This window comes from Lagopus muta, chromosome 20, assembly GCF_023343835.1.
Source record: "Lagopus muta isolate bLagMut1 chromosome 20, bLagMut1 primary, whole genome shotgun sequence".
Taxonomy (NCBI): domain Eukaryota; kingdom Metazoa; phylum Chordata; class Aves; order Galliformes; family Phasianidae; genus Lagopus; species Lagopus muta.
In genome coordinates, this window is record NC_064452.1 from 1,990,724 (window position 1) to 2,011,074 (window position 20,351).

Sequence of the window (20,351 nt, forward strand, 5' to 3'; positions counted from 1 at the left end):
GAAATTTTGGAATATTTCTGAACTGACCTTCTGCCTCTGTGGTTTCTTCCCTTGAGAATCCTGTCTGTTTTCAGTATGTGTCCATTACATTCAGTGCTTATGCTCTGAAGAGTTTTACCTGTTGAATAAAACAGCAGCCCCCCGAATTAAGATGCAGATTTCAATATTCAGTAGCTTAGTGGGAATCCAGTTTATTTTTCACACGATTGTGGCTTCCTAACCATCGTTTGTGTTCTCATGGTTTGAGCGTTGAATGTTTCAGATGGAAAGTTGTCTGTATGGCAGTTTGATTTTGAGAGAGCTGACTGTGGAAAAGAACAGTTTTTTGTGGGGCTGTATAAATAGTATATCAATATATAAATATATAAATAAACAGTATATAATATATATATAATATAATAATAATATATATATTATATATATTATATATATTATATATTATAATATATATAATATATATTATATATATTATATATATTATTATATTATATTATATTATATATTATATATAATATAATAATATATATAATATATATAATATATATATAATATATTATAATATATTATATATATAATATATATAATATATATATTATTATTATATTATATATATATTATATACTGTTTATTTATATATTTATATATTGATATTATATATAATATAATAATATATATAATATATATAATATATATATAATATATTATAATATATTATATATATAATATATATAATATATTATTATTATATCATATATATTATATTATATATATATAATATATATATAAATATAAATATATAAATAAACAGTATTTTATGTGCATGTGTGCTTTTATATGTGTATATAGGCTTTTTTACATTGTACACTCATATCTGTATGTTTTGCAGATCAGTGGTGAAGCTCAGGAACTCTTTTCTGTCCGCCATGGTCCAGTTCGAGCTGCACGGATCTTACCAGCCCCACAGATCAGTAAGTATATTTCTAAATGGCTCAAAATAATCCATTATGTTTAATTATGTTATCTAATTTTTGCTTGAGCAGAACATACAGGACACTTTTATATAAGGTTGTGCTTTATAAAGAGCACAGTGTTGTCTCTAGGCAAGAGACAACATTTATTTATTATGGGCCAATTTATTATGGGCTAATGCTGTTTGAAGTAAAATAATTTACAAGCTTTTGTGCCTTTTGAGTTGTTTGGAGGAGCACTGTGTAATTTCTGTCCAGCTATGATTATTTGCTGATGTTTGTCACTACACGATGGATGGTTGTGCCTCTTCCTTCTCAAAGGAAGAAAAAAGAGGTGTTGATGGGATTGAAGTAATCAAAGTACCTACAAGCTCTTTTTTTTCCTGATGGCAAAATAGTGCTTTTTGATTTTCAGTCTAGTAAGTTACACTTTGTTACTCTTTTTCTTTCTCTAAATGGCATATATAGCATTTGACAATGATATTTGTTACATTAGAAAACTATTCAAATTAGCTCATATTAAATCAAACCTTTTAAAAACATGTTTTGGTCTCTTTTTACATAGCTTGGTTTAAATAAATCTTTGATTGAAAGTACGTGAATGTATCATTGACCAGTATTTGGAATCAGATAAAAGTAAAGCTGTAATAAGAGGCCTTAGATAACTAACACATGAGCTTTAATGATTCAAAATAAAAGGAATTTGTAAAGGAGAAGCTGATTATTATCAGTAGGCTGAAGCACTGTTTTACTGTAAAGCTGCAAAAAGGGAGTTATTGAAAGTGGGGCTCTCTGGGTGGATGCATTTGGCACGTTCCTAGAAACAGATCTTAGTTTGTGATAAGGAACTCATTCCCAGGTGTGAAAGGAAAGCTTATGGTTTTAACGTGGTGGCTTTACAGTAGCAGAACTTAATAGTTTGTCAACTCTTCTGTTAAAATACTGTAGTCTTTTGATGTTAGATTCTCTGCTGCATCATGTGCTTCACAGCATAATGAGGCGTTGTTTGAAAAGAGTTATTTCATGGAGGCTTACTGCAAAGGAGGCTGCCGATCTGATGTAACAGGTTACAGGCACTCCTGGCAGCCTTTGCATGCTGCCAGCTCGGGTCCACAGTGCTGGGTGAGGCTCTGTGCCGTGCTGGACAGCTTGGTGGCTCCTGGGAGTGCTGTGGCCTGGCTGCAGCTCTGCAGTGCTTTGTCTGAGTTAACAAAGCAGGAGGCCTGACCCTGCCCTGCATTGCAGCACTGGTGTAACTGCGGTGTGGCTGGGCTGCAGCCTGGAGAGGATGTCCATAAAGAATTGAGAGCTTGCTGTAAATAACACTGGGAAATGTAGGCACTTACTCTTCTCTGTGGACCTGCTATACATCACCCACAAAATTTAGGGTCAGGAACAGTGAGAGAATTTCTGTTTCTGATTCCCCTGAGGTTCACCTTGAGGTACCTAAAGCATAAGTAATTGGATGTAGCAGTTGCTACATTCAGCCTTTTCCATGATTCTACAGTAATATTGTGTTCTAGGTGATTGTCTCCAACCTCTTTCTTCCACTGCACTGGGCACAGGTTGCCTGATCGTGAGGCAGCAAAGATGTGATGGCTGGGGGAAAGGAAAAGGCTTTTGTCACTTGTGCAAATGAGAAACATTTTTGATCAATGATTCAAAGTGTACAAGGATCCCATTGACACTGGGAAGACTTTAAATTTCTTCTTATAGCGAGATAACAGCTATTAAATATTTTATGATGTTGTATTTGATCGTTGTAAACTCCTTGTTTTTATTGTGAATGAGATGCTTGCACTATCACAGGAAAAGAACAGCGTGCAGACAGTCCTTAGGGGGCAGGATGCAGGGAAAGGCTGGGCAGAAGGGATCATCAGAGATGGCATTTTCCAGAATTGGTGATGTCTGTTGCTGTCGACAGTGAGGATCAGAGAGTGGACATCGTTAATAATGAAAATGACAACCAGTACGGTGTGAATTTGACCATTAGCCATGCTAGCCTGCTCATTCATAGACTTTGTTCAACATCTTTTCTAATTTCTCACCTCTTTCTCTGGATGTTGTTGTTCTCGTCTTCCTGGGATAACTGATTTCATGAGTGGGAATTGTTGGGTTGAAATGATACGAAGTTTGTGTGTTGGTGAGGTTTCTGACTTGAGTATTCCTAGGTTTGCCTTGTGGTTGGTTGGTTTTTCTTTTTTTGTTTGCAGGTTTGTTTTTTATTATTTCTGTGATAACTTTCAGAAATGATATTTGCTTTTTGTTGTATGTTCTTTGGCTAAAGAAGTCATTAAAAAAAAAAGTTCCAGAACTTTTCCAGCACTTAAAAAAGCATATATTTTAACATTTTTGGAGTAGTATTGCTTTCTGAAGTGCTATGGTCTGCCATTTTTCTTTATTTAACTGAGGTCACTTTAAAACTTCTTGGCCAACTACCGGCTTCGTGCCTTGTGCTGTTCTGCTTATTCGGATAGACTTGTTTAGCTTAAAAGTCAACCAAGAAAATAGTGCTGCTTAGTAAGGGAAGTCCAAAGCCGAGTACTGGAATGGCAGCATGTGTGGTAATTCATGGTTCAGGTGTACGTGATGACTGGTTTGTGTATTGAAGTTCAGGTCAGTCATTATCTGTAAAAGCCTATTGCTGTGTCTCAGCATTATGAGAATAAATCCCTTCAGTGAACTGAATTAATTTACTGCCCTAATCTAGATTATGCCACTTCTAGAAAAGGTGATAGCATAGTCCTACGTTTTGCAGTGAGTTGATGGTTTGGTCAAGTTGGCTGATAAGACAGAAAAATAGAGCTAAGAAAGGAAAGAAAAAATAAACCAGAGGTTTTGTCTGCAACAGCTGTGACCAAAGGGAACCTCATGGACAAAGAGCTGAAGACTAGAATTAGCATGAAAAACTACAATTAAGACACAGTTAGGACACAGACTAGCTTTGCAGTTCAAAATCTAAAGCAGTAAAAGTTCCAATTCAGCAGATTGATCTCTGCTGTGTACTGCTTACGTATTTGATTTTGTTAAAATAAAATTTGAACCTCAAAAGCTGACTCAGCTTTATCTGCAGGTAGACTTAAAAGAATGGTAATAGTAAGGTTGCTTTCTAAGGGAATGCAGATGTGAGTCTTAGAGATGTTCAGCCACTTGGGTGGCTTGGTGGTTTTAAGTCCTAGAAGGCCAAAATAATTGCACAGGACGTGTGGTGGAGGAACTGCTCCTACGAGCTGAACAGGCAGTAGCAATTTGTAGCTGGGTTTATGTTGGTGTAATTGGGTCATGCAGGTGTGCGTTCAAGTTTGGCTGTTTTTTAACTGTTACATATATTGTTATGGTGTAATGAATGTTAATGTTGGTGGATTACAGAAATTACAGAACAGAGTTCTGAAGCAGAGGAAGTAACCCTTTTAATAGATGCCTTTGGGAAGAATTGCACAGCATTTGGAAATGCTGATTTCTCTGGAGCTGTGTGGACTGACCCCCACACTCCCATTTCTGTTCTGGTGACATTGCATTGATCCTTTAGGCCAGCAGACCTGAAGCCTTCACCACGTTACACTGCTATGTCTTTTAATTTTTCCAAACAGGATTTGATCAAATGAAATACTCCCATCTGTCTTCAATTAATGTATGACTCTTGAAACTTTGATCTCTCACAAATGTTTCACAGCCGTCTTTCATTTTTTCATGCAGAATGGACTTAGTTGTCCAACAATAAAGCTGTTTGCAGAAGAAGACAGAAACAAATTTTTATCAATGTGTGCAGCTCTGCCTCTTTGACCAAAATCTTTGATGTTGATGCTGAATTTTGAACCACTGTAGCTTATTAGTGATGGATACTGACATTCAGCTGGAGAGGCAGGGGGCTGTAGGGTGTAATGTCTGAGGGATGTGGGAAGCAGATCTGCTGCTGCAGGTACTGGGGAGGCGTGCTGATACTTGAAGTATCTGGGTGATGCTGGAAGTGGAGGGAGATACAGTGATGTAGTCTGGCACAGAGGTCCTAAAAGAGCACCTGAAGGACGAGGACTGGAGTCACAGCCCCTTTTTTCTTTCTGCTGAATGGAAGGAGCAAAATAGGGAGTGAAAGCCATGGGTAGTGAGTGCCAAACGTGTGGCTTCCTGTGTTCCCGGGTACTGCTGATGTGGGGCAGGACTGGAAATGCAACCCAATTCTCAACTGACAGAACTAAAAAGGGTCTGATTGAGCAGGAGATGCTCTGTGTTGTTGAATTGTCTCAATCACTGGAATCTCATACCAGAAAAATACACTCCATCATGCATGCATGCTATTGCTAAATAGGTCAGAATTTGACTTCTAAGTGGGGAATTTCTTGCTCAAGGGAACGAGGGTGCTTTTCATGGTTTTTAATTGGCTTTTGAGCTCCTGTGAAAATCAAGGGGGTTTCTTTTTCTTTTCCTCACAGGTATTGTTGTTATTGGCATTACTGCAGGCCCAGGGGATGGGATGGCTGCTCACACTCCCATCGCAAGCACCGAGCATGAGCTGCTTGGAGCTTACGTGTGGATAAACTTTTGACTTTGTTAAGTTCTAAATGTTGATCTGGATGAAATGACATCTAGCTGCAGATATTGTTTGTTTTCAGCTTAAAGTACACCAACTGAACTGATATTTTTTTTATATTAAACAAAGCACAAAGAGATAATTTATCTAAATGGAGCTGTAGATACGGTGGTGCCTGTTTAGCAGGAAAAAAAACAGTTTTCATTACTTTAATTGTGTGATTTGTCAGGATTTCCAGCTTTTTTATAAATGCTGTAGTGTTATATGACAGAATTAAAAGGATTTAGAATAAAAGGAGTTTAAGAAAAAGACTTTGCAACAGGATTTCAATACTTTTTGTATTTGAGGGATTTAGCTAGCTGCTTTTCATTTCAATCATCCTGCTGCATTGGGTTAAACACTGCGTGCAGCAGGTGTGTACAGCCTCAGTGCATTGCACATGCAAATAAACACAATTTTACAAATAAAAATTAATCCACCGCAACTTGGAAGATTAAATTCCAGCCCTGAACTGAATGGGTTTGCTGACTCCATTAAGCGCCGCAGAGAGCAGCACGTGGTGCTTTTTGCAATCTCATGACCAGAACCGCTATTAACCTGATTTAATGCCCTGCAGAGTCCTCAAAATAATGATCCTTTCCTGGAGTATTAATGTTTACGTTTCCAAAGTATGCAGTTAAGGTAGAAAATGCATTTTTAAAAAATGAGGGCTTTGGCCATTGCAGACTGAAGCAGGAGTTCCAGCACCTGTTGTGCAAATCTTGCAAAGCTGTTCTGTGGGTATTAAAACGGGTGCTGCTGTTTTTGTGCTGTTGTTTCTCTGTGCTCGCGGCCGCCTTTCTTACCCTTCATCCCTCTTCCTTGTTGTTTAACTTAGAACCAGACCAGTAATAAACAGGAATTTGCCTGTCTGATATATCCTAGTTAAGAAAATAAAAAAGAAAATGTAGTTAAATGCTTCAGGTAAACTCCTGTGTCCACTTAAATCAATGTCGGCGCTCCCAGTAGCCAGCATTTGTCAGCATTTCTCCATGAAGGCTGGAGAGCAGCAAGGTGAGCAGAAACAAACGGAGTTGGGCCGGTAATGGATCGCAGTAAACAAATTGGTTGCCAGATTCTTCAGAAGAATCTGTATGTTTCATTTATCAATTCACAGGTCAGTACATGCAGTACAGATCTGACTCATGAAAGACCTGGAAATAATAGGAATAAAAGGAAAATACGTTTGGCTGTTTTGGGTTGCTTGTAAAGCTATTGTTGGTGGTGAAATTATTGATGTGACCCATTTAACTTTGTAAATACCCCAGTGTGTAGGAGGGACGCCTTCTCCTTGTGTAGATGAGAGTTCTGGACAGTTACAAATTAATTGCATGTACCTGAGTTATTAATAATTAACAGAGGCTGTTATGTGAAAATGTATATTGTTAATTGTTGTGCCTTTCTGAATAATTGATTTGGTGCAGCTACCCCAGTATCTGGGAATTAGTTTGGAACACTAATATTCTTTGTAGATCAAAAGGTCTGATGTACAATGAAGACCAAAAAAAAAGTCCACACCTACAGATGGAGATACAGAGAGATAATTGAAAAGGCAAAGGCTGAAAGAAATTCGCTGGTCATGGTGTTGCTCTGTTTCTGTTTTTCAAGTCGGATTGGAAACATACCCTGAAATTTAGTGAAACTTTGTTACAAAGATATGTTTTCTACTCTGTTCGATTTGTGTTTCCTTATCAGTAAGATGAAGTTTTCAAAACTTTTAAAGTCCCCTTGTAAGAATAGCAGCATATTTAACAGTGACAGCTCTGGAGTCAGGGTGTAAGTGCAGCTGGGCAGCAGCTGCCCACTTCTGGTGACAAACATGCAGGCAGAGCTGTGCCAGCTGTACCTGTGAAGCTCTGCTCCTGGTGCCTTACCTTGGGGGTGCTGTCACCAGGTTGCCTGTCCAGAAGCTGAAGTTGCTTGGTGCCATGACTGTTTTGAATTCAATCCTGTATTTGCTGAGACGGGTGGTGTGGGGTGTCAGCATGGCCCTGCTAGGGCAGACACCAGCAGCATGCCTTGTAACAGAGAAACATGAGGGTGTCTGCTCTTCCACTGCATACTTATGGTTAACTCTCCTATATTCCACTTATACCCCAGTAGAGTAGATGGGAAACCAGTGTGGGAAACCCACACAGAGCTGGTGACAGTCTTCTTTCAGGCAACTTCTGTTAAACAATGAATAGCTAGCAGATGTTACTTGTCATTCCGTAGTTACAGAATTCTTTACCCCAACTGGAAAAAACAGAAAACAACTCCGAAATCCTGGCCACGTTGTGCTGCTCGTTTTGTTACTGCCTTCAAAAACAGCTCTCCCACTGTTCGTTGCTCTGCCTGTTCGTATTTCTATTACTAATCTTGCACAGGCTGTCAAGTTTTCCATTATGTATTAAATATTTTGCAGTATATTGCCTCCCAGCCCCAGTGCACAGGTACTATGAAAGGTGGCACAAATGATGTATGGTGACTTGCTTTTTCTTGTTTGCTTTCTCTTTCACTAGATGCTCAGAAATGTGACAATTTTTCGGAGAAGCGGCCTCTCCTTGGTGTGTGCAAAAGCATTGGATCTTCAGGGTAAGAATATTTTTTTGTGAATAAATTTGTGTGTAGATTGCAATGTCATCTGAAAATACAGAAGTAAACAATTATATCTTATAGTTCTATACTGTTTTTGCTCACAGAATAACACTGCAAATTGCTTTCAAAGTTTTTTTTCAGTGTGTCAGCACACATTTGTGTATTACTTTGGCTGTATAAAAAGAGTAAAAAAAAAATAATAATCTTGATATAAAATGGACGAAAAGCTATTTAATTTTGTTCCAGTAGTCACAAGTTTATGATCAGCCTTTTCTGATAATAATCCTAAAGAATTATTATTCAGAAGTGTCCGAAGCAATCTTTGTATGTTGAAAAGCAATTGGAAGATGCTTTCAAGCAGTGATTATGTTCTGGATGAATTACATGCGCCAACCAACCTCAGTGTTACAGATGTTCACTGCTTGTGATCAAAATCTGTGTGAAATCTACTTTGAGTTAGAGAATTAACAGTCTTGTTGTATGCACTCTGGACAGTATTGTTGCATCACTCAAAAGAGCCTTAAGATAGCTCATGTCCCCGTTAGTTACACTGTTCAATGCTAAGGATTTACACCTATGCCTAGTGGAAAATATTTGCTTTTCAAGGGTAATCCTCTACACCGATGCAAAGGCTAAAGAGTTGAAGTAAATCTTCTTACAACAGTAAGACTAATTCTGTGCCACACTTTTTTTTCTTTAAGAATTTAATCACTCTGGGTGTGAAGGATGACAGTCGGGTCTCTGTATGTTTCCTAAGGACACTTCTCACTCTGTTGGACTAGAATATTAATATTACTCCTCTTAAATCTATAAAACAAAAACTGTGTGGGTTAGAGAGATGCGGTTTCCATTCAGATTCCACCTGGCATACTGTCATTATATTGTCATTACCATCTAAATTGTCTTTTCTGTGACATTTATATGGAATTTGTTTTCTGTAGCTCTTCTAGGAAGTGTTTTGAAATTGTTGTTTTTATGGATGAATGTTGAAGAATAAGTGTATTTAACACCTGACTTATGATTTCATAAGATTTTATCATGAACTTCATTGCAGTTTAGCAATTCCTGTACATTACCACCTTAAGAAAACCTGTGTTTTGAAGAGTAATTAAATATATGTGTATATGCAGTACTGTGTGACAGATGAGCAATCGTACTTAAATGAATTGACATCTTTTGTGATTTTAGAGAATCGTGCATCTATTAAAATGCATTAAATATTTTGAGAAATTTAAACATCTGCATCTATTGAAATTGCATGAGGAAGTTTCAAGTGTTTAGGATGTTAAACCATTAAAGCAATATGAATTTAATAGGACATAGTGCAGTGGATGTCAGTATAAACCATCTTTTCATAATGGCATTTAATAGTACTTTATCTTTAGGGCTATATCAATGAGATACTGACACGTGTGAGTTAGGAGCTGGGACTTCCTGGTTCTGACCACTAGTCTGCATTAGTGGTTACTGTCAGGAAATTCTTCTCTTTTCCTTTAGCTGTAAAGTAGCTTAACTATAATGAGGAAAATAGGTTAAAAAGGTATTTTTTAATGCCGAACGTTAATCAGTCTGAAATACAAAGAATTTTCAAGTTGTAATTAATTAGTAGCTTCAAAAACACCACCAGTATCAAATAACTTCACTACTTTCTCTTATGTACCATGTACCTTATTGGAAAGAGACGTAATGAATAATGTGTGAGATGCAGCGCTAGGTCTTCTTTCCTTTGAAATTTTCCTTATGAAATACAGGTGGGTACACAAGTTTTATGCAAAACAATCTTTGCCTAAAATCAGCAAACTTATTTTTCAATCTTGACTTTTTTTCACTGTTGCACAGTGGAAGATTCCTTTGGTAACTTATTTCTGGCCTGCTACATTTCAGGATCTAACAGAGCTTAGCAGACCTCTCTGCTTTTAAAGTGAAGTGGTGATTTGTTAATGTCCCCTGCAGAGCCTGGTGTCATGTGGGGAAGGACTTTATTTGGGAATAAAGGAGGGAAAAAAAAGAGAGTAAAAACACTTGCACCCTTTTGGTGAAAGGGACCTTTTTTGTAATAAATTTCTTTGGACTGAAGTGCTAAAGCTGTTTTTGTGCTAAACTGAAGAACTGTTACACTGAAATTAATTTCTGGCACCTGCTTTTTGTAGAAGTGCTGCAGTAGTGCCACTAAGCTCAATCTTTGTATTCCTGGTGACAAGTATTTTACCAGGGAAGTAAAATTTTGTGTTTTCTATACTTTTTGCCTTATATCTAAATTTCTGACTAGCTTTCAGTACATACATTTTTGTATTTTAGAAGTCAGATTTTCCATCGATTAAAATGACTGAAATGTCTAGCATGATTTCACTATATAATCTTTTTGAAATAAATTTTCTCAGCCCCCCAGAAGGATGCAGCCTTGACACATAAATGGGAAACAGATTGTGTTTTTTGGCCAGTGCTGCATGCTGGTTTAGATGTTGGTTCAGTCAACTTCGGTCTTAGATTACAAGATTTGCAAATTAAAGGAAAACCAAAAAGGAAAGAACATCTGCATAGATTTTGTCTTTGTGGAATTTTGTCCAGCCATGCTTATTTTGTTCTTGCTGATAGGATCAAGGCCAGTTGAGGCCTAACCAGTAGGTCAGTAGGCTTCCTAACCTTGTGCTTATGGGGAGCGGAAGACTTCATTCACCTGACTGAAATCAGCCAGCCCGTAAAACATGTGCTAGGTTTTTAGTATATATTTTTAGAAAGGCGTATTAATTTAATGGCTTCAAGTGAGAGAAAATTTTGAATGACATGAAGAATTGGATGGAGGTCATTTGAGGGCATGAGAAGCAAGAGATAATCTTTTTTAATCGTGGGAGGGGAAAGGAAATAAGGGTAAGTTAAAGAAGGAGGAGTAGGTCTGAGCAAACAAAGGGTATAACTTCGGGTAGCCAGCATTTTTTTGCCCTGCTGACCAGTTTACAAGGCAAATCAATTGGCAGCAGGTTTTCAGGAAGCATACTTTATTAATGTGGCTACTGTAGATTAAAACCTCCTAACCTTAACACACATTTACCTCAGGAACCTTTTTATGGGGGTGTTAAAGTTTAGGGAGAAGGCAACTTTACATAAGTAAGAACTAAAACCAATGCAATTAAAGCATTAATGTTTTCTCAACTTCTTGTTTTAAAATCAGGGCCCTGTTCCTTTTCTGGAGCACTAACTGTTAATGCTGAAATCCAGCATGCAGTTTGAAGTGTCTGTGGCTTTCAGTGTTTAAAATTAGCTAGCTGCAAAATGATTTGTCAGAGACAAAGAGTGAAGCTTTCTGGAAGGATCACCCAAGAGAAGGAAATGGGCTATGATGAATGAAGTTCTTGTTCCCAGTTCTCACATTCCTCAGAGTAGCTCTCCCTGGATTATTTTTACCAGAATACCATTGCAAATGCAGTGGCTGTGCTGAGAGCTTGCCGGGTTTTGCCATGACTGAATCATGCCACTGAATGTGTGAAGGGTGCCTTCCTCATAATAAGGCATCGCAATTGGATGGGCAGCTGGTTGTGGTTTATGGTTGGATTGGACCCCATGACAAAGAATCATGAAGTTTGTGAAATATTTTTGGTCTTTTGTTGAGGACTTTGCAAAATGTTTTGTTTGAGCGCCGTCAAGGATGTATGGGCTTACATTTCTAGAGAGCAACCTTTATTTACTTTTGGATGTTTGGATGTTTGCTTCTTTTAGTGTCTTGTAATGTACCTCCCTTCAAAATAAAGGAAACTTACTGGAAAATGTAGGTTTGTGTTCCTTTGTAACATCTCAGCTTGGCTAGAACAGTCCAAACAACACAGATTTTTGTTTTGTGATAACTTCCTAATTTTTCAAATTTGTTTTCTGGTAAAAACAACAACAACAATTCCTCCTTCATCCCCTTGATTGTAGGGATTGTTTTTTCTGCAGGTTGGGATCAGGTTCTAAAGAGCACAGCAGAACCTTTTGGGCTGGCTCAAGCCCCCCGGTTTCTGTTACTTTGAGGGAGTGAGTCCCAGAGGCTCCTGCACTCATGGAAAGCTGTAAGGCATCATTAAATGCAAAGAGTGCTATCCTAACCCTGCCTTGCAAAAATTTCCTTCCGTTCTGGGGATGAAGGCCATTATCTCTGGTTAGGAGAGTAGGTTAGTGGGACAAATCAGTTTAGTTTTAACAGTTTGTGTGGTAGCTTTCAGTATCCTGAGAGACGCAAGCTCTGCGTAAAGCAGTTTAAATTCCTTCTGCTGATGCTGGATTTGATCGTTATGTTATGTGGTAAAGATAGCAGTGTTCTTTACTTTAGAAAGAGCTCTTCGTGTCCCAGAGATTTTTCTTGTAGCTTGTTTCTATAATTATATCAAAGTGCTTCAAGTATTTCTGTAATGTTTAACTAGCGGTTACTGGGATTTCTGCAGATTTTCTCACCAACTGAAATGCTTTAATGGTACGAGGTAATGCTTCTGTCTGTAAGCGCTAGGGCCAGCAAGATCTGGTATTCTTCTGATATACCGAGAGTTTGTCTGAACTATAGAAAGAAATAACCTTTGAACTACAATAAACTGCTAATCTTGGATCAAAACTGGAAGGAAGAAAATGAGTATTTGGGGTCAAGCTTTGACCAGTTGGTGAGAACTGGGGGTAGCGGTGACCTTTTAAAGCCTTGATTTATTAAGCTGTAAAAAGATAAACCTTTCCTAAGTGATCTCTGGGATTGTGCGGAGGTTCGGGAGAGCAGATTTCCGAGCTGAGGCACAGTTTCATTTTACGGCTGCTCCAACCCCCCGTGCGTGTAATGATACGGGGAGGAGATGGAGGGAAGGAAGTAGCCTTCTGCTAAATGCACGGCCAGATAAAACCAGCTGGAGCACATACCTTCCTCGAGTAACTTGTCAAAAGAAGCACTACAGGGAGAAGATAATGCACAGCGCCATTACAGGAGAGCTGCTGCTTCCAGGGCCACTTTAAATTCCACTTTAAATTATTAAATACTGTAAACGCTATAAAGTTAATTAGAAGAGGAACAAACTCTACAAAGATAAATGTGTTTTCAATATGTTTCTCAGGGAGGGTACAGTAGAAACCAGTGAATGAGAGGAAATTTATTTCTGGCAGCACTCTAGACATGGAACTGTGGTTGAACTTTTTACCCTAATTACGTCCCCGCTAATGCCTGCAGCGGTCTGGAATCAAAGCGGCCCTTCAGGCCCTGGAAAGTCTCTGATGTGGCGAGCGTTTGTTGTGTGATGAGGGTTACTTAAGAAAAAATGGAATATTGTGACAGGATTTTTCAAAATTTCTCAGTTACCACCCACCTCACTTGTTGCCTACAAAAATAGAGTAATTGTTTGCATCTGTGTGTTTTTGTCTGTCTTAGAAATAACTGTTGTAAATCAAAGTGACGCAGGCCCAGAGAACAGTTCAGGATTGTATTTTCTTTTCTTATATGTTCTACAGTTATTTCTGTTATATACTGTAAGAAGGGTTTAAAGTGCATTGCAAAGGTGTTAGAAATTTTGGGATGATTTGCTTTCGTTTTTCTGGGCATACCAACACGACAGTGGAGATCTGAAGTCAATTCAGAGATGCTGCTTAATATGTTTTTTCCTATATAATTGCTCACTTCACACTCATAGTGTGAGCAGCTAATTACAAACCGTGTTACAGCCCGGTATTTGCACTGATTCACAACTGCTGCCTCCTGACTAATTCGCTACAACTTGACAGTAGTTGAACTTTGTATCCCCTAATAAATGCCATTCACTCTCTTCCAGCAGCTGCTCTCCGCAGTCCTTGATTTCTTTCTTTTATCTTTTTTTCTTCAGTAATACTTAATATACAGAGGAAAAGTCAAATGAGTTTGAGCTCTAACATTCATGTGCAGGTTAGATTCTTTTACATCTCTGAAGTGAGAAAAAAGACCATTAAGACACAGTGGTTGATAGTAGTTAAAGAAAAGCTGATCTAATTATGCTTTTTTATTAGTTTTGATCTGGTCTGTGAAATGCAACAACAGGCATTTATTCAGCAGAGCATGGTAGCTTTAAAATGTTACCCTTAGAAACAATTTATAAAGCAAAAGACAGCATTTTTCTTCCTTAAATAATTCAGAATGCGTATTTAAAAGATTTCCTCCTTGTGAAGAAGCAATAGGGCTTGTTCTCAGAGCAAGGTCCTGCTTAATCCTCTCCTTCTTTCGGTTCTGACTAGGTAATATATTCACAGTATCACTCAGAGGAGGGGCTGTAAGGCACTTTTTGGATGGTTGCTCACAAGCTTAAAAATTATTTGTAATTTAGATTAATAAAATACTTATACAGTATAACTAATCCTACGTTATTTTTCAAGCCTTAAGAAAGTAACACTAGAAGTTGTAATCAGTGTCGTCAATGCAATTTGAAGGGCTTTATCTCCCAGAGATCAGGTTGCCCAGAGCCCAGTCTGGCCTTGGCCACCTCCAGTTATGGGACACCCACAGCTGCTCTGGGCAGTGCCAAGGCCTCACTGCCCTCAAAATGAGGAATTTTTTCACAGTATCTGATCTAAATCTCCTCTCTTTTAATTTAAAGCCATTATCCCTTGTTCTATCCCTGCGCTCCCCCATAAAGAGTTGATCAGAAGGTGCTGCCAATAAAATAATGCAGTAAACAATCAGACCAAGGAATAGAAAAACCTTGGGTGCAGATTTGGAATTTTACACACTTTCTCAATCTATAAAATCTAGAGCTGGCTGGGGCTGTGAGTGGCTCCACTTACAAAGTGCTCTGTTTGGCATCTGCACTTGCTTGGTGAAAGCTGGCTGTAGCTGAGATATTTCAGCATCAGCTCAGAAATCTGATATTTTTCTATTAAGCTGTGGCATGTGGCTGTCTCTTGATACACAAGATGTTTGTATGTTTTTGGTTTTAGTCCATCTTGTCCAAACTTGAAAATCAGTGTGGCATTTATTGCAACACAGATTGCATACCTTTGTGTCAGTGATGAGTTTTGCTTCATTTGACAGTGAGGAAAGGGAGGGCAAGACAACTCTTACATGTATTTTGTTCTGTATTTTTGGAGGAAACACATCTGGAATTTGAGCTTGATCAGCTGTTCGTAGAGATGTTAATCTTTGATAGAGGTATGACAGAAATGCAGTTGTATTCTGCACAGAAGTTAATCTTTGCTTATGCTCTCCAAGATTCACAGACATTTTTTGAGTTAAGCATATGCTCACAGAATGACCAAAGATAGCCAGGGCAAGTTCATCACTTTGGTGTAAAAGGACTGTCTGGTTGCACAGCAGAACAAAATCTGGTTCAGAATATACCAGAAAAACTGATCCTGCTCTGAAAAGCAGAGCTCCAGATGCACGTTTCCTCAGTGATAGCTATGGTCAAATAAGCCTTTTGATAAACAAATCTCTTGAGATGCTGCTTATCTCCCTGCATTAACTAACTCAAAATGCGATGGGACAGCTATATTTTGTAACATGTGGTATGTCTCAGTGAAGTGGAAAGTGTGTCACACTCCAGTCTCTCTGTTAAAGCGTGCCGCAGCTGAGAAGCCAGCTTGTGCTATATTTTACACTTCAGTGACAGGCATGCCACATGCCATGGAATGGAGCAATGTAACACAACATGCTGCACTACATGAAGGTAGGTTGTAGGCTGTTGTTTGGCTTTGTGCAGCTTCATGCATTTTGAAATTGAAAAAAACATACATCTAGAAAGTGTCTTCCAGCGGTGAGAATGAGTAATGTTATGGGCAGGCAGTGTGAGGGAGGAGGAGCGTGCTGTGTGCTGTCGGTAAAGCAGAATGTGGAAAGAGCATCTGCTGCTGAAACTGCAGGGTGAGGAGGTGGAGGTTGCAAGGCTTGTTGGTATTTTGCAAGGTTCACTTCCGTTTTGCTGATCTCCCTGAACAAAGGGTGCTGTTCTCATAATATCTGTTGTGATAATACCAACGTGCTGATAAAACCAGACGTTAAATTTTCCTCATTTTGTCACTGTACATTTAGACTGACACCTAGGCTACAAATAGAAGCAAAGGCTGAGCTATTGGTTTGGTTGAACAAAAATGAGCATCACAGTTATTGAACAGAACTGAAACGATCCATGACCTGAATAGTTCAATCTGTTCTGTGACTGTCAAGGAAATCTGTCTTTGCAGGTTCTTCCCCCACACCACCCCGCAAGTGGAAACAAGTTGTCATTCTGTATTTGGTCATGGGTTTTGCCTGTCTTATGAACCAGGGTACATGATTATATGGTATCAGTAACCTCCTTGTGTCAGCAGTGTGCACTGCTAGTTGGGAAGTGCCTGCCTGCACTGCCCTTTGGTAGGTTTGCTTTTTAATGTGTTGAAATGAACATTTTGATCTTTCTTATTTAATGCAGAGTTGTCAGTTCTCTCAGGAATTGAATCTGTTTTGCTGTCCTGCATGGCAAGCATTTAGAGCATCTTTTCTTCTGACAGAGCTGTGTTAAGTGTTAGGAACCAGGAGAATGTTGCTGCAGAGGCTGACTCCTGTCAGTATCCTGCTCCGGACCAGTTTAGAACTCCCTGCTGCTCAAACCATGTATTGAGATAGCTTCCTTCACCCACACCTCAGAATGAGTCCTTGTAGGACAAGGGTGGTAGTTGTGTCCTGGTATCTCCGTTTTCAATTGTTGTATAAGTAAACATCATGAATGGATGTCTCTTAAATGCCTGCACATGAAGTTCAGAGTGATAGCTCTTCAGTTAACATTACTGTATTGTATGATGTATAAATGCTTGACTTTTATATTTTCCGTGGAGGTAAATACTGCTCTTTGGCCCCGGAAACAAATCCTGGACATAATTATTTGTTTTGATCTTTCAACATTACGTAAAGTGTTAATTAATCTTTGTATTGGTTTATTTTTTGTAAATGTCTGTACGAAGCCTATTTATAGAGTGGCAGATCTGCCTACAGCCATCAGTCTGCTTTTAGCTTAATTTTCTTCGTTTCTTTGAAAAAAAAACAAAAACAAAACAAAAACTTAAGTAGCTTCCATGTGGACACATAGAAGCTTTGGTCTGGATAGGAAGAGCTGGGTGCTGCATGTTTGTGTAAAGTGTTTTGTATGTTCATGCCACTGTGCTGAATGCTGTCTGTGGCACACGTGTGCAGTATGTGCACTGTGCTCTGTTGCTGTGGTAAGTGGATGCACTTGATCTCCTGGAGGGGAGCACTGGCCTGGCCACTTAGGAGTGGCACTTGACAGCTGATTCTGGGGTGGTAATTAGAGCAGCTTCACAGGGGCTGGGTGTCCGCAGCAAACAGCAGCTTCTAGAGAACTGATGGATGCTGATAAAACAGTGGGAAAGAAGCCAGCTCAGAACCTAACAGAAAATAGGATTATTATTATTATTTTTAAAGAAAGGGATTTGATGGAAGAAACTGATGCTTTTAACCTTCTGGAAAAGAACAGACTGAAATATGTGTAGATAAAAAAATTTTTACCCCCAACCCCTTCAAAATAATGAATTTCAAATATTAAGCCAGTTCATTACTTTGATTAACCATATAAAGAACATAGATAGAATCAATGTAGCAATTCTCTGGCATGGTTTTTTTTTTTTTAATAGTCCTTAAATCTCTTCCAAAAGTGCATACTTTTGCTAAGGCAAGGTATCTTTTGCCATAGATTCTTAATTAAATTGATAAAAACTTAACAGATTGTGTGAGTGCCCTTGAAAAGAATGATGTGTACAGTCCAGTGTAGAACATCTTAGCATCAGTTGCCAGTGGGAATGTATTCATGAGGGTGGACGTGAAAAATAAGGCAAAGAATTTAATTGCTTTACAATAAGCTTGTTTTGATGCACCATTGCCGTTAAATCTTTGAATGATGTTGATTATGTCAGAGACTTTTGATTAAAAGTTCTGTCTTTTAATGCAGTTCAACTTCGTTAAGAATTGTATTGGTGAAAGAGTGGACCTAGCTTTGTCCTAATGCAGCACTGCGTGTGATCTGAAGCACACTGGTTTCCCTTTTAGCTATTTCCTTTTCCAAAAAAGGAGTAGTTTACTCGTATGTTGTATGGGCAGATGGCTGTACTGAATCTTGCCTAGTGGTCATTTTGGCCCAGCCACATAAGCCACATTTTCTTTATTTCACACACAGGTAACCAATAAGGTTTTCTTTTGGTGTCTTATTTTCTCACTCCTTGAGGTGGGACTTGTAATGTACCTCAAACAAAACATTTTCTTTGCAATTGATGACTTTCTGAAAATATTTTTCTTGTATTCTGGTGAGACCACAATGATGGTGAGGTGAGAGGAGGATGGAAATTTTATTGTAGACTGATGGATTTGGTCAAAATACTTGAGGAAGATGTAAGAGAGAAGTTTGTATCTTTGGGTATTTAACACAAATATTTTAGTGCCATATCAAATAATTTCCTCATTTGTATTTAAAGGATTGGATTTAGTAACATGTGTCTAGGACTGGTACAGGTTTTTCTTATTTAAAAATAAGTGCTTCCATGCTTTTTGCAATTTGTGGTACACTTAAAATGTCTGTGCTGCTTTGTGTTTCACTGCTGCACACTCATTTTTGGGAAGTGTCACTTTCTCAGAAATTCTACTCTGCTTTTCCTGATTCTGAATGAATTTCAAGTGCTGTGAATGCAAGTAAGAAAATTACTTACAGAGTTGAGTTCTCAAGTTTTCATTGTAGAAAGTTGTGATGCAGAAAGCCAGGGAATTTTAGAGGTCTACATAGCGAATGTCTCAGCAAGACCTTTTCTTCTGCAGTGAAGTTGTGAGGAATAAATGATGCCTCCTTGGATTTATTAAAAACAAAGCAAACAAAGAGAAAAAAAGCATTAACAAGGAACAGAAAAATGAATTTACTCTCCAGGGGGAGTCAATAAACTTGCAAGTAGAGTTCCATCCTGTTGTACATCCTTGAGAAAGAAGATGACAATGCTGCAGTACCAGAGAGCTCAGAGAAGCATTGCAAATATGTGCCAGGGCTGGTAAACAAACTTGCAACATAAGGCTTAAAATCTTTTCCATTTTATTGCAGATTAGCCAGTGACTGGACTGCCTTGAATACTTACTGATTTATGGAAAAGATATATGGGTACAAGTAGCTTTATTTATGTTGTTGACAGAGACATAAAGGCTGTTTTTTAAAAGCAGAATGTGTACAAATTCTGTCTTGAAGGAGTAATTTCATAAAAAAAATATTTTTTTCTAAATGTTGGAACAACTTATTTAGTGATAGAGCACCGATTGTTGCTCGAAGTCTTTTAAGACAAGGTTAGATTACTTGGTAAAAAATAAAAATACTTTGAGCTTCTGAGACATTGTGTGCTTGGCCTAGAAAGAAACGATGGTCCTTCTAGGTTTGGAAATCTGTTAATGTGAGCAAACCTTCATCGGGGTGCTCAGGAGAACAGAGTTGCCTTTGTGGTGTCAATGTGCTAAGAATTTTACTAAAAGATCATAACCTAATCTTGTGCTTTAACTTCCCAGTGTAAAGATTCAGGAACGACTTCTTCCAGTATCCAGTTAAGTAACAATACTGCACGCTCCGTTTCTGTTCTGCTTTCCTTCCCCCTCTCTGAGGTGCCAGTGCCACAGCTTGCAGAGGTTATGGGAGATCTCAGCCACTGCTGTGTCAGAGCGTGGAGCTGTCTCACTGGTGGGCTCTTCCACTGCTTTGAGGAAATGGAAACAAATAAACCATCACAAGAAGAATGTGCCAGAATAAGGAAGACAGTCTGACTAATTGGGCATCCACATTAGTGTGGAAAGTGTGTCTGGGAACACAGTGTGGCAGCTGATGTACACCTGAGGTTATATTTTTAGAAGCACTGAAAAGTCTTGTTGTTGGAAATTAAATGGCACTTCAGAATAGAATAATAACACCGTTCACCTGACCTCATTTTGAAACACTGTGATGAAAAAGGAGCTTTTCTACTGTGAAACAAAACTTCAAAGATGACAGATCTCGACAGAATAATTGCCATGTGTTTGAATTAATAATTTTATGTAAACCAGCGGTAACCGTGGAATGACTGCGTGGCAAAAGTCAAATTGCTTTTGACTGGAAGCCTGTGACCTGCTGTCTGAGGGTGGCTTAGCAAGTGCTGTTAAATTTACTGATCTGAATAGCTTGCTAAATATACTGTACTTAGAACAATAAATAATTTGTGCTAACTATATAATATAACTTGTAACTGGTACGGTTGCATGGCTCAACCCCATCAAATTCAAGTAGGAA

General features: G+C 38.4%; 1 protein-coding gene across 18 annotated transcripts in view; it reads left to right on the top strand.

The window, feature by feature from the left end:
• The window catches only part of BCAS3 (BCAS3 microtubule associated cell migration factor), a 302,474-nt gene that overhangs the window by 15,519 nt on the left and 266,604 nt on the right, over positions 1–20,351 (top strand). For all 18 annotated transcript variants that reach the window (XR_007380784.1, XM_048967281.1, XM_048967283.1 and 15 more), the window contains exons 6-7: positions 887–968; positions 8,037–8,109. Coding sequence is in view for 17 of the 18 variants with exons in the window: in XM_048967281.1 (XP_048823238.1) it covers positions 887–968; positions 8,037–8,109 (155 nt within the window). In the remaining variant the exon portion in view is untranslated. The remainder of the gene's footprint in view (positions 1–886; positions 969–8,036; positions 8,110–20,351) is intronic.